Source organism: Nicotiana sylvestris, chromosome 1 (assembly GCF_000393655.2).
Source record: "Nicotiana sylvestris chromosome 1, ASM39365v2, whole genome shotgun sequence".
NCBI lineage: Eukaryota > Viridiplantae > Streptophyta > Magnoliopsida > Solanales > Solanaceae > Nicotiana > Nicotiana sylvestris.
Window position 1 is genome coordinate 991,218 of NC_091057.1, and position 15,127 is coordinate 1,006,344.

Below are 15,127 nucleotides of genomic sequence, written 5' to 3' on the forward strand. Positions count from 1 at the left end.
GGACAACAATGGATAAGGGTGAAGAGAAGAAAGGGGTGAAAGGATATTGGAGGAAACTTGAATGGAAAGTTGGTTCCAAGAGGCTCCATTTATAGAGGGTGACGGCGTAACCGACAACGCCATCAATGCCTTTGAAAGACGTATCGGAAGGCGCAATCAATGCGTTTTTGGAAACTAAATCGGCGGCGATATTATTGCTTTAGAGAATGAGAATCGGCGGTACATTGAATGACGCTGATAAGATGAGTCAGTGGGACGCCTCAGTTATTACAAAGGCTTATGTCACAAGTATGACATTATCGCGGGAAGTTCGAAGAGATAGGTATCAAAGTTGTTTCTCATCATTCCACTCTAAGAAATGCGGGGACTATCTGTATACGACGAAATCGGAGGGTTCAATCTTCCGTTGTCACGATGGCTCGTGAGCACATCTCGAGAGCTCGAGGCTATGGTCGAGGCTGACCACCGAAGGGCTATCGGTACTCAACCTCGAGGCAATACAACTCAGCGGTTATGATGGGGAGTTCCCAAGGCACGTAAATAGGGCTGATAAAGCCTAGTGGACTACTCCAAAAGCGAATCAAGACATTAAATGGTTGTACCGGCCCATATCTTTTTAATTAATGCACTTGTACTATATTGGGATTCCCTCTCATATATAAAGGGGATCCTTGTCATTTTGTAGACATCTGTTGCTCAATACTAAATACACTAGAACATTTTCTCTGCTCTCTAACACATTCTCTTGATTTCATTACTTCATTTATTACTTCTATTTATTGTGTTCTATTTATTGTTCTTCATTTATTGCTTATCATTGATCATAAAAAGCCATCATCATAGCTCTCAAAATTTTTATCTCCTTCTCGACTGCCCCAAGTCGGCCATCCAGCTCGACCCCGAGGCCTTATAAACGACAGCTCGAGACCCCGATCTCCAATCGTTTGATTCGATTATCATACTATCTCTAAGCTATAACCTTGATTCCTAATGTTGTACTTAGCATCCATTGCTTTACAACTAGCATAAAAATAGATCACGTATTTTTAGAACCTCATAATTAAATTTAATTGTTATTATCATTTTCACAGTAAACACAATGTAAGAATGCGACTTATAAAATGCAATCACTGAATGTGACTTATATATAAATTGCAATATGTGAATGCGCCTTGACTCGCAGTTGCTGAAGCGACTAGCAATACGCGAATGTAATCACAGCATCGTTATAATCGCAATTCGCAAAGGAGGAATGCGATCTATAATCGCATTTCGCAAAGGAGGAATGCGATCTATAATCGCATTTTTGTATTCTTTATTTCCATTAGCAAGCTTGACTAGAAATTCGACGATTCTTATAGTACTAACGAATCTACTCATATTCCCAACTTTTCCAATCCTTTGGCTTGGTAGGCAAAGAGTGAAATCTCAAGGGACATTTTTAATATTCAAAATGGTGAAAAAAGAAAGTAAGGTCAATGAGATTGGTATACTTCTAATTCTACTTGCACATACTTTTCTAATAACTTGTTTGGATGGTTGTTACCTATTGTATCGTGTTGTATTGTTATTTTAAATATAATATTTGTTTTGATTATTGCTTAAATTTTATTGTATCGTATCACTAAATTCATCGTTACATAACAACGGAAAGTGCTAACGACCAATTTGGTGTGGCTGCGTCGTTATCTTATCTTTTTCTCTCATCCTGCCCTTTACTATTATTAAATAATCCTATTTTATCGTTTACCCTACCTTTTCATATAATAATTCTACCATATATATATATGGTAACAATGTAAGTTTATTTTTCACATTGTGGTATGTGACATTATGAAATAACGGCAAACGATACATCTATCTAAATATTATATTTATCAAACGATACAGTACAAGATAATACAATATGGTATATTATGAAACGATATGTCGATGTGTAATGATTATCCAAACAAGCTGCAAGTATTGTCATTTTTCATTCATAATTCAAATCATAGCTTCAATTCTTTGTCTGCTTAAAAGGGAAAGAAAAGGGCACTATTTAGTTTATGTTAACTATAAAAGTTAGTGTTGTTAGTCTCCTTTCTATCATTTCTCCATCCAAAAGTATCCTTTCAACATCTCATTAATAGATGAATAGATGGGTGTTTTTGTATAGCCTTAAAAAAACACTTCATGAGGCTATAACTGTATGAAGAAAAACTAATTCCTCCCCTGTGAAAGCTTATGAAATACAAGTCACATACATATAATTCTATATCTCAGTTTAAGGGAACAACAGAGTCTTTTTTCAACTTTTGATTAAGCATAACACTATATATCTCTACTAACTTACATCAGACTTCTATGAACTCATAAAACTAGTTTCCATTATACAATAGATAGCTGCATAATATAAAGAACCTTGATCCTATTAATTAGACCATTCATTACCCTTTCTTGAACCTGTAATCTAATCATGTTAATGTGGTTGAGATTCAATCACCCTCCACAGGAACCATTGCTTTTGGCCTCCTTCAACAGCTTCACTACTTCAAGCATTGTTGGTCGCTTCCATGGCTCATCGTTGGTGCATAACCTTGCAATGGAAAGAACGCACAGCATTTGATCCTTCCATAATCCTGAACCAGCAAAAAATGGATCCAATGTTTCAATCTCCCTGCCATTTGTGACCATCCACCTCACCCAGCCAACAAGATTGCCTCCCTCAACATCAGCCTGACCTGTCGGTGCCCTTCCTGTCACCAATTCCAACATCACCACTCCAAAGCTATATATGTCACCTTTGGTTGTAGCCATCATGGTCTGTCCATACTCGGGTGGAATGTATCCGAATGTGCCAGCAAGGATTGTGCTAACATGGCTCTCACATGCACTAATGATCCGAGCCAGGCCAAAGTCCGATACTCGTGGTTCAAAATTCCTGTCCAAGAGTATATTGCTTGACTTGATGTCTCTGTGAATGATGTGTGGAACAAAACCATGGTGTAGAAATGCAAGTCCGCGAGCTGACCCTAGACAGATCTTGAAACGAGTCGGCCAATCAAGCGCCTCTACTGCATCTGCTTGGTTTCTCAACCAGAAATCAAGACTTCCATTCTCCATGTATTCGTATATCAAGAACCTCTCATCAGCAAAGATACAGTAGCCAAGCAATGGCACCAGATTTTCATGCTTTACTTTCCCGATTGTTTCCATTTCAGCAAAGAACTCGCGATCACCATGCACGTGACCTCCATTCAACCTCTTGACAGCGATAGTCCGGCCTTCAGGGAGTTTGGCTCTGTATACAGTACCAAAGCCACCATCACCAATGATGTAACTCTTGCTGAAATTCTCAGTGGCTGAGAGAATAGCTGTAGGGTTGATCCGTAACAAAGACTGCTCAAACGTTGCAATGTTGATACTCAAAGGCTCCTTTGGCTTCTTAATCAAAAGCTCATCAGTAGATGTGGGGTCACTTGTCTTCCCTAGTTTACCTTTACCTCTGTCAAGAATTACAGCTTCTTGTCTCAGCATTCTCCATCTGAGAACTCCGATGAGCACCACAAGTGAAACGAACAATGCACCAAAGGCGAGAGCCAAGACAGATGCATGACTTAGAAGTGGTGAAGGTGCATAGTTTTCTTCCCTGGAAGGTAAAACAGGTTCACTTGGTATGCATTTTGTAGCTTTAGTGCAAGCATCAGGTGCTAGGCCAGTGAATTTGTTGCCGGAGAAATTGGTAAAAACAAGGCCTTCTAAGTCACAAATACTACAAGGAAAGGACTTTTGAAAACTGTTGCTGGATAAATCAATATATGTGAGGGAAGAAAGAGCTGAAAGTGATGGCGGCAAGTTGCCCGTAATTGAGTTGCTATGGAGATCTAGTATGGAAAGGGAAGTCATATTAGAGAGGGAATCATCAAGGGCGCCGGAGAGTTGGTTGTTGCTAGCATTCAGGACCAACAAAGAGCTAGAGGATCTAACATCAAAAGACAACGAGCCCGAGAAAGAATTCATGCTGATATCCAAATAGGTCAAACTTTTGACACTAAATACAGAAGGCGGCAATGGACCACTCAACAAGTTATTTGAAAGATCTAGCTTGACTAAACTAGGCATCATTGAGTCAAGATTATCAGGAATAGATCCACTTATCTGGTTATGAGATAGGATGAGACCTTGTAGGCTTGTCATTGAGAACAATTGAGGGAACACTAGACCTGTAAAGTAATTGAAAGATAGATCAAGCAAAGTTAAATTACCAAGCAGAGAAATTTCACGAGGAACGCTCCCAGTGAGCTTATTTCCCTGTAGAAGTAGCTCCGTCACAACTATGCAATCCTTAATTGAGCGTGGGATGGACCCTGCTAATTCATTGTTGGACAAATCAAGCATGCCGTAATGCTGAGTGAACTCAGAGTCAGGTAAAGGCATGTTTTGGAAACCAGCACAAATCTCCTCAGGTATAGGACCAGTAAACTGATTCTCAGACAGTACCAAATTGTCTAGCAATTTCAACTTAGATATTGATCTGGGAATTTCACCTGAAAGACTGTTTGCACCAAGGTTTAAAGATACTAACTTTCTACATTCAAAAAGCTCCACTGGAATACCTCCACTTAACTTATTACCATGAAGAGAAAGATTGGTCAAATTCTTCAAGTTACCAATGGTACGCGGTATGCTTCCTTCAAACAGATTATTATCAAGTTGCAATCTCTGAAGGGTTGAAGCTTTTGCAATGCTCGCTGGGATTGAACCTTCTAGCATATTGTTGCTGAGTGAGATCCCCATTAAAGTTTTCGACTCCCATAGTTCATTTGGTAGCTTTCCAGAGAACTGGTTTTTAGATAGTTCAAGAGTAATGAGCTGAAGTTCCCCTAGATAAGCAGGCAGTTTGCCCGAGAGGTTGTTTCCAGACAACACCAAATCCGTGAGTCTTGAACAGTTCTTGAAAGTACTTTGGATGTCACCAGTGAAATTGTTATCCGACAACTGCAGAATGGTCAATGACTTGGCACGACATATTTCTGAAGGCAACTCACCAGATAGCTTATTGTCACTGACATCAAGAACTGATAGCAAAGGCAGATTAAGTGGTGGTAGAGGTCCACTTAGAAAATTCTTTGGCACCATTATTGATTCCACTTGAGTCCAGTTGGAAATCCACATAGGCAGTGGACCTGATAAGTGATTCGAATCAAGTACAAGCGATTTAAGTGAATACAAACCAGAAAGTCCATCAGGTAATGCACCAGAAAATGAGTTGAAGGACAAATTTATTATCTTGAGCCTCTTGCAGTTCCCTAGTTTCGAAGGAATCGTTCCAGATAATCCAGCATTCGGAGCAATAAGGTAAACCAGATTTTCTAGCTTTCCAAAGCTTGAGGGAAGCTCTCCATCAAATTCGTTCTGTGCAACGTTCAAGTATGTCAAGTTGCTCAACGCAGAAATTTCTTCAGGAATACTTCCAATGAATTTGCAGTTTTGGAGATCAAGCACCTCGAGCTGCTTCAGATGGCCAATTGTTTCAGGTATATGTCCAGTCAACATGTTTGATGAGAGATCAAGAATTCTAAGCTTCCTTAGGTTTCCAATTTCTGGAAATATCAATCCAGTCAAGTTGTTTTGACGAGTATCGATATATAGAAGCTCCATCAAGTTACCTAGACTGGAAGGTAGACTACCAGAGAAGAAATTTGAGCTGAGGTCAAGAGACTGCAACTTCTCCATGTTTCCAATCTCATCAGGAATATTTCCAGAAAATGAGTTGGCATGAACTGATAATTCCCTGAGCTCCTTTAGTTCATCAATTGTTGATGGTAAGCTACCTGAAAAACCATTATCGTCGAGCACAAGATGCCTCAGGTTTCTCAGGTTAGATATAGTAAGAGGCAGCTCGCCAGTTAACCTGTTGTCGCTCAAGTCTAGTATCTCCAAATTCTCAAGAGTCCAAACATCCGGAGATATATTACCAGTGAAGGCACAATGGCTAAGGTTTAAGTGCTTAAGGGATCTGAATTTTCCAATGTTTCCAGGAAATGGTACATTCAGTGGTGAAACTCCACAGGAAAAATCAATCCGGATAACATGTTCACCTTCACACTTTATGCCAGTCCAATTGCAAGGAGTAGTCTTCGTATCAAACCAAGTGGGAATAACATCCCTTTTCTGGACAAGAGAATTTCGGAGAGCCTTTAGTAACTCCATATCATGGACCAAATAGCTGCCAGTTGTGACTTGTTGTTGTGTAAAGCAGAGAAGGATGATCATTACTACACAAACCTCCCATTTTGAACCTTTGTTTGTCATTCTTGAGCTACTTCAGGACAATATCTGATATCACTCTCAAAGAATCACTCTGCAATGATCCAAAAACAAGATGAAACAAAACCATACAAATAAAAGCAAATGTGCAGCATGATAGGATGACAAAAAGCTACACACAAACATACACATTAACTCATTTTTGTTTAGCAAAGTCATTGATGCTGCTATAAACTTGTCAACTTTGATGTGCTTGGACATGATTTACGTAGAATCTTAAACTGGTACATAAATCAGAGAAAACAAAACTAAATCTCTTCATATACAAAAATGGCAAGACAGAAACTCATTTAACATACCTTTTGACAGTTGAAACTTGAGTTAGAGTGAATACATTCAAGTTAAATGCACCTATAGTAAAGTAAAAACTTGTATAAGCTTCAAATCTATCTTGTCATAATAGAACAAATCATATTGGATATTCTTTTATATTATGAAATGATGTCAAGAATTGAAGAGAAATAAATATCCAAGATCAGTGTATTCTATAGTACCTGGAAAGTACAAACAAAAGGCTTAAAGAAATTAAACATCATGTTAACCATAATATTTATCCATCACCAAAAATTATAGTGCTTCATTTTCTTGTAAAGCTTAAGATTAGCTAATTAATTTGGTTTGAGTACCAAAAATTTTCATTTTTTTGCTTGAATTCCGTGTTGATTCAAACAATATCACATAAATTGGAAGAAGGGAATAATAATACTTTGTACAAACACTAAAACTCTAAGGGGTTGTTTGGTTGGGAAACAAGTTATCCCAAGATTAATTATTACGGGATTAGTTATTTCGAAATTGTTATTCTACCCACCCATATGGATAAAAATACCACTATAAGTTATATCGGCAATTTTATCCCAACCAAATATGTGATAAACTCATCTCAAATTTAATCTCGAGATTAATTATTCTTTTATCCTATTAAAATTATAATTTTTGGGTAGAAGAACTGCATATGAAGCAAGAAAAGGGTCTAAAGTTATTACACGAAAATGAACAGGTTCACAAAAAGACAAGAGTGAAAAATGAGGAATCTCTGCTTGTTCTCTGAGTGTTAAAACTGTGGAGCAAAAGACTATCCATAAAAAAAGCTGATAACTTTATAGTATTAGACAACTAGGCATTGGGCTCAAGAAAGATCTGAACAGCATTTTGATGATATGCATGTTATTCCCTATAAAATAAAAGCCATAAATATTTAAACCTTTCTCACACGCATTTATTTTACTAAAAATAGCAAAAACTGGTAGAACAAGCAAATGGGTTCCAAACAAAAAGAGAGGAAAAAAAAGGACAACATTTATGAATCTGCACGTTATGTGTGATTTAAAATTATTAAAATGGAACTCTTCCTTAACATATCTTAATATCTTTACTTCCAAATTTAAGTGAAGTACTTGTAGTTGATAGAAAATTGCCAAAAATAGCACTTTATTTCAAAAATAAACACAGAGATTTATTCATAACAAGCTCATTTGTATGATGTATACACAAGAATAGTTCTATGAAACAGGTCTAAACAACATGTCTAACCAAACAACAAAAACCCCACTTAACGAAAAAAGAGCTAAGAACTAATAATGGCAATGCAAATAGTTTTTTTTTTTTTGGAAAAAAAAGAACATAAAATCAACAAAAAAGGACACCCAACAACAACAGCAACAACAACCACAACCCAGTGAGTTCCCACAAGTGGGTTCGGAGAGGTAGAGTCTACGCAAACCTTACTCCTACCCAGAGGGCAGAGTAGAGGGACTATTTCGAAAGAACCTCGGCTCAAGAAAAAAAAGACACAACCGTGAACGATAAATGAGCTAAAATTTTAAGAAAGGTAATAAAAATGGAATTCTTGGAAATCAGAAAACTCAAAAAAAAGCTACCTTTAGAGAAAGAAGAAGAAGAAGCTGTTCCGTACACTTAATTTGTGGGTGTTTTTGAAAACTCACAGATTCAAGAAAAAACACACAAATTTAAAAAAGAAGAATATTGAAACTGATCAAGATACAACAAACCCCAGTTAACAAAAAAATGAGCTAACAACATATAGGAATCATGACAATGTGGAAATGAAGTTTTTGAAAGAAACAGCAAAAAAAACGAAAACCCATAAACAAAAATTAGCTAAAAAAGAGGAATGTAAATATGCAGTTCTTGTAAATAAAAAAAAAAACTACCTTTTTCAGACGGAGAAGAGTGATATTCAGTTCCGTACACTTTTATGGGGCTGTTTTTTAAAACTTACAGTCAAGAAAAGCAACAATAAATAAATAAAAACACAACCCCATAAACAAAAAATGAGCTAAAACCTGGAATGTCGTAATAAAAATGCAGTTCTTGGAAATCAAAAAGAACTTTAAAAGAGCTACCTTTTTCAGAAGAACTGAAGAAGATTGATATTCTGTTCCGTACACTTTATGTTTTTTTTTTTTTCTTTTCAAAACTCACTCTCTCAACCAAATAGGTATGACAATATGATAATTGAGTTTTTAAGAAACAACATAAAATTTTTAGGTAAACAACATCTCATAAACAAAAAATGAGCTAAAAAATGGGAATGTAGTGATAAAAATGCAGTTCTTGAAAACAAAATAAAAACCCTCAAAAACAAAAAAAACTAGTACCTTTTTCAGAAGGAGAAGAAGAAGTGGGTGTGTATGATGATTGAAGAAGGTTTTTCAGAGTGAAATTCAGTTCCGTACACTTTTATGGGGCTGTTTTTTTTTTTTTTTGTGAAAAATTATTACACTGAAGAAAGAAAAGCAACAAAAGAAAAACTCTGAAAATGAAATCTGTAATATTATGGGTAACAGCTGGGTCAGGATTTTGATTCTTTTGTTCAGTACTGCTACTCATCAATGGGGTGTGTGTGTGTGTGTGTAGGTGCGAAAGGCGTGAGACTGAAAATATTGTTATTTGCTTTTTGTATTTCGGTTTCACATAATAATAATACATCCAAAAATAGGACTGCTGATAAGGACGGTTACGTTCTGGAGCTGACCTCATCTTAAAACAGAAAGGGATCAGTTTTATTGGTCTTCTTTTTCCACTCTTTTTCTCTCTCACTTGCAGTTATTTTCCTATGCAACAACAACAATACAACAACAATCGAGTATAATCTTACTTAGTGGGATCTGGGGAGGGTAGTGTGTACACAGACCTTACTCATCTCACTTAGTGGGGTCTGGGGAGGGTAGTGTGTACGCAGACCTTACCCCTACCCTGAGGTAGAGAGGCTGTTTCCAAATAGACCCCCGGTAGGCTGTTTCCAAATAAACCCCCGGCATCCTTCCCTCCAAGAACTTCTCACATTGCTCTAGAGAGGCTTTTTCCAAATAGAAACCCGACGTCCTTCCCTCCAAGAACTTCTCACTTTGCTCTTAGGGAGACTCGAACTCACAACCTCTTGGTTGGAAGTGGAGGTTGCTTATCATCATAGCAACCCCTCTTGTCTAGTTATTTTCCTATGCATAGACTTATTATTATTAGTGGTCATTTGGACATAAGAATTGTAAAATTACAGGAAAAAATAAAAATGGTATTTGAAAATTAGAATTGTATTTGAATATAAATACAATTTTGGGTTGTTTTTGAATGTTTGTGAGTAATTTGAAGTGAAATCTTTGAAAACAACTTTTTGGAGTGAAACTTCTAAGATTTTATGGCAAAATATTGATTTCGGAAAAAAATACTCCCTCCGTTTCAATTTATGTGAACTTGTTTGACTGGGCACGGAGTTTAAGAAAAAAATGAAGACTTTTGGAATTTGTGGTCCTAAACAAGTCCAAATGGGGCCCAGAGTATTTGTGTGGTTATAAAAGCTTTTCATTAAGGGTAGAGTTGTAAGTTTAAGCTAAATTGTTACCAAATTTAGAAAGGGTTCATTCTTTTTGGAACGGACCAAAAAAGAAATAGGTTCACATAAACTGGAATAGAGGGAGTAATTTTTTTTTTTGATAAAAAGTGAAAAAATGTGTATGGCCAAACGACCCATAATTATTATCATTTGTTTGGGAAGTAGCCAAGTAGGGAGAGGAATGGAAATATACAAGTTTTTTCTTATCTTGTGTGTGGTTTTGCATTAGAAATAAAGTTGGAATTACTTTTCTGTTCACCAAACTTATTACTACTAATATGGTCTAGCAATATTTGGCCAAAGTAGGAAAAAAAAAAGTATTTACGATCAAGGGACGTGGTGGGCGGATAAAACTTCTCTCCCCGTAATTATAGGTCTTGAGATAGAATTAGGGATGGCAATGGAGCGGTGCGTATTTGAAGCTGAGGCAGGGCGGGCTGGGGGAGCTCTAATGCGGGGCAAGTTGGAATATGAAGAATGTTAAGTGGGGCGAGGGCGGGGCGGGACGGGACGGGTCAAAGATTTCAATCTTTTTTGGGTATTCATGAGCTCATTGTTTTTCGTATCTAATGAAGCCAGCCATGTATTATCTCCATTAAACTGATTTTTTAGTTCCTTACACTTTGTCTAATAATATTGTCACATAAGCAGAGGCGGACCTATATTGTGGGTTGAGGGATCACGGGACCCCGTTACTTTCGGTAAAAATATTTTATATATATGTCCATATATATGGGACCCGTTAAATATTTAAGTTGTGCTCCCAAACATAAGAAGGCGGATAGAGAAGTGGTTTCGTTGGTCATTTAAGTTCGCTCCTTGCCTAGATGTCGTGGGTTCGAAACCACTTCTGTCTTTATATATATATATATATATATATATATATATATATATATATATATATATATATATATATATACTAGTATTAGTACCCGCACGAATGCGCGGACACTAAACATGTCAAATATTTAAGTTATTTGGATTGTATGTAAATAATCTTAAAATTTACACTTTCTCAGTATATATAGTTAATCATTGGATGTTAAGTACATAAAAAAAATTAATCATTTCTTTTATTTCTTTTTATACCATTCTTGCTGGTATCATTGGATGCTAAAAATAGTCAGGAAGCAAAATAATAACTCATATTTATGGAAAAACAATCAAATGTTGAGACAGTGAATGATTCTTTTGATAAGACTTAACTCTTTTACTACTACTTAAACTCTATTTGGTGTGTTGATATCTCTTAAAAAATATTTCTTTCTTAAAATTTCAGTTTCTAAAATATTATTTTTCAATAATAGTTATTTTTATAATAATGTAATTGAAAATATTATTCTTAATTCAAAACTCATTTTAATTGGCTATCTAAAAATATAAAAAATTCTTTAGCTAGTGAATTTTTTTTACTCCATTTTGATATTTGACATTAACCATATTAAATATCTGAGTTATTTGAATTATATGTAAATAACCTTACCATTTAAACCTTCTAAATAATTATAAATAATCATCACATATTAATTAAGAAATACTACATGAAAAAAAGGCTAACATTTTCTCAATTCTCGTAATGATAATTTTATTTTTGCACTATTCTCATAGGTGTCTTTGAAACCTAAAAATAGTCACAAAGTGAAATAATAACTTATATTTATGGCAAAGTACAAAGGTTGACACGATATAAACGATTATTTGATTACGACGTGACTCTTATGCTATGACTTGAACTCTTATTTGTTATGATATTATCTTTCAAAAAATATTGCTTTTTTGAAATTTTAATTTCTAAAATTTTATATATATTATAATAATGATTATCTTTATAATGATGCAAGTGAAAATATTATCCTTAATTTAAAATTCACTTTAATCGGCTATCTAAAATTTAAATGATTCTTTGGCGGGATTTATTTCAGTATAACTCCACTTTAAGTTTATTGATATCTCTAGCTCCAGAATTTGAATTTTTAATACCCTATATATACAAAAATTTTGTTCTTTGAATCATTAAATGTTAAATTAGTTGATTATATTATAAAATATTGCATATATTGTCTTAAAATTATCAAGTAGTTTATTTTTCGACATCGTGCTTGGCTTAACCTCAATGCAAACTACTCAAATTGCATTCCAATTCAAATTCGAATATCATATCAGTTTGTTAGTAATAGTGATTTTTTAAAAAAGACACATAATGTAAATTAAAAAAAATATTCTAAGATATCCTTATCTTATAATCTATGTATTTGAGTTGAAAAATATATATTTGAAATCAATGCGATTAACTTTCAAATTTTTTATACTCAACAAAGATGAAACATAAGAAGAAATTTGTTGTCATCTTTTATTTCTGGTTTTTAGATCTTTCTAATATTTTTTTTAACATTTATTTTCTTTTATTTTATTTTTTATGTCATTATTTATTTTGTTACAAAAAATTAATTTATTTCACTATAAAAGGATGAGCTTTAATAAAAATTGTCTACATATGAACTTTAATTATATTTTTAGTCTTTGGTTGAAATTATTTCATATTTTTCTTTTGGCTTTATCTAATCAGCCTAAATAGGTGCTCACCCGACCTCCTAAATTAAAAAAATTAAATGATGTGTAATTTATATATAATCTATATATAATATGTGTATAACCGTGTGTTGTCGGTATATCATCTATTTATATTAGCTATAAAAAGTAAACAATAAATATGGCCGGAAATTATGTAAATATTCCATAAGATTTCGATTTTTTGAGTTTATACATGATATAACTTCTATTATAATAATTTTAAAACCCTCTACTAATGTTCAAAAATATCTTTATCTTTTTATTATCTTTGAATTAAAAAAGTAAAGAGTTTTTTCGAAATAATTTTTTTACATTTAAAAAAAAAATATTTCACGTCATACGAATATTATCTTTATATATACTTTTTGTTACACTTAAAAGTCACTATTGAAACTATTAATTAGAAACTAATTTCCCTCTTGTTGAGTTTGAAAAAAAAAAACTTTTCACACAATCTAATGATTCAAAACTAATATTCTTCAATGAAAAAAATATTAAACCCTTGCAATATTGGTTTGACTATAGCTAAATGAAGGGGTTTCAGCTTATACCCTTCAATTTCTTGAATGTGCTAAATTGAAATTAATGATAGCAATTATATAACCAAAGTTTTGTTATTTGTTTGATGTCCATTGTGCAAATTAAGGACTTCGACTATATATAGCCAAGGAAGGCTTTATGTCAAAGGGGGGGATTTCTCCCTTCTCTCGAAAAGAGGAAGACACAAGAGTTCATTTCTTGTACCCAAAAATCAAAAGGAAACATTGTAATTCTCTTTCCTCGTCTATTGACGAGGAAGACCATGTTGAATCTTAATAAGATTGTTCATACTTCCTTCATCCCATATGCAATCATCACTATTAAATTTTTCGGTCTGGATTTAATTAAGTTTGACTACGATTTACCCTTTCATCTTTGATTGAGTTGTTCAAAAGGGTTTTAACATCTTTTGAGTCAAACATTAACTTCATATGTATTTCATTTTTCCCCCTTGAAACAGAAAAATAAAACCGCGCAAGATACTAAAATTTGAAACATGTTAAATTTGCTTGTTTTGATAAATAACAAAGTGAAAAGAAAAAAAAAACTTATGTGGTGCGATGTAGGGCGGGGCAGAGGAGGTCAAAAATTTTGTGGGTAAGCTCAACCCGCCCCGCACCTGCCCCATTGCCACTCCTAGATAGAGTCTCGGGATTAATGGAGAAATTTTTGATACAGAATAATCTCTTTTTAATGCCTTATACGGAGCGAATTCGAATTAGTTGAACCAATGAATATTAGACATAGGATGATAAGCCAAAAAAAAAATGAAGTTAAACATTGAAAAATTACTATTAGTAGTATTTATTTGAGATAGTTTTGTTTGGAATATAGTTTTGTTTGGAATATGTTGAAAAGAGAGGAAAATAATACTTTAGCATGAAAACTTAAGGAAGAAATAAGTTGTTTCTTTCATTGTTTGGTTTGAGTCAAAAATGAAGTGGAAATAAAAAATTATTTTGAAAGGATAAAAGTGTAAGAAGTTTGGAATTGTTTTTTTATGGCTAATAACTCTGTGTTCAATATTTGTAATTATTAATCATCTTCAATGATCAAACAGGAGTTTAATTATGATTAGCTGAGGCATGCTATGATTATTAATTTATTACTTAGATAACTGTAAGAATTAAGATTATGTTGATCTCATAAAAACTGTAACGGAATCAGATCATTAAACAAAAAGATTAGTGTAATAGAATCATATCACAAAAGAACATAACATTTTTTCAGGCACAATTCGTAAAAATAACAGTATCAAGTCTCGACAATTATTAGAACAAAATATTTAAAATAAGGATTTTCTTTTTAATACTTTCTGCATTTTTCTTCTTCACTAATGTTCCTAGCCAATTTCGAAGCCAAGGAAAATTAGGGAAAATGATATTGTATAGCTGCTGTAAGAATAATAGCCGAAAAACTGTATAAATTTTATATATATATATATATATATACACAACACACACAAAAATTATACAAGTTTTATACACTTTTTCGGCTACCAAATGTAAATAGTTTCTGGCGCGGGCTAAAAGTGATAATACCCTAAGAAATTATACAAGGCGATTCAACAACATAAATATACCAAAAAATTTGTTTTTTTAATCTATTTACACAATATACTCCCTCTGTTCACTTTTACTTGGCACGTTTTGATTTTTCATGCCCCTTAAGAAATAATAAATGAAGTGCATAATTTACCATGATACTCATATTAATTGATGCATATTTTATTGGATTTGAGAAAATAATTTAAAATGACTAATAAATATTGTGGGTATAACAATAAAAAAAAAATTGTTTTCTCGTGATATGCGTAAAGTGACAAGTAAAAATGAAAATCTATTTTTAGTA

The 15,127-nt window shown here is 33.8% G+C and overlaps 1 protein-coding gene across 6 annotated transcripts; it reads right to left on the reverse strand.

Moving 5' to 3' along the window:
* Nucleotides 1–2,199: 2,199 nt before the first annotated feature.
* LOC104219119 (leucine-rich repeat receptor protein kinase MSP1-like) lies at nt 2,200–9,208 on the reverse strand. 6 transcript variants are annotated; one of them, XM_009769753.2, is made up of 3 exons: nt 8,934–9,208; nt 6,612–6,663; nt 2,200–6,346 (listed from the first exon to the last, which is right to left on the reverse strand). In XM_009769753.2, the coding sequence occupies exon 3, from the start codon at nt 6,295–6,297 to the stop codon at nt 2,482–2,484; it is 3,816 nt and encodes a 1,271-aa protein (XP_009768055.1). In that variant the 5' UTR covers nt 6,298–6,346; nt 6,612–6,663; nt 8,934–9,208; the 3' UTR covers nt 2,200–2,481. The 6 variants fall into 6 exon arrangements, with proteins under 6 accessions (XP_009768055.1, XP_009768064.1, XP_009768058.1 ...); XM_009769762.2 differs by lacking the exon at nt 8,934–9,208 and adding an exon at nt 8,679–8,902; XM_009769756.2 differs by lacking the exon at nt 8,934–9,208 and adding an exon at nt 8,487–8,661.
* Nucleotides 9,209–15,127: the final 5,919 nt, after the last annotated feature.

Excerpts from the sequence above, each read along its gene's own strand:
- LOC104219119 (XM_009769770.2), bottom strand. The coding sequence starts at position 6,297 with ATGACAAACAAAGGTTCAAAATGGGAGGTTTGTGTAGTAATGATCATC.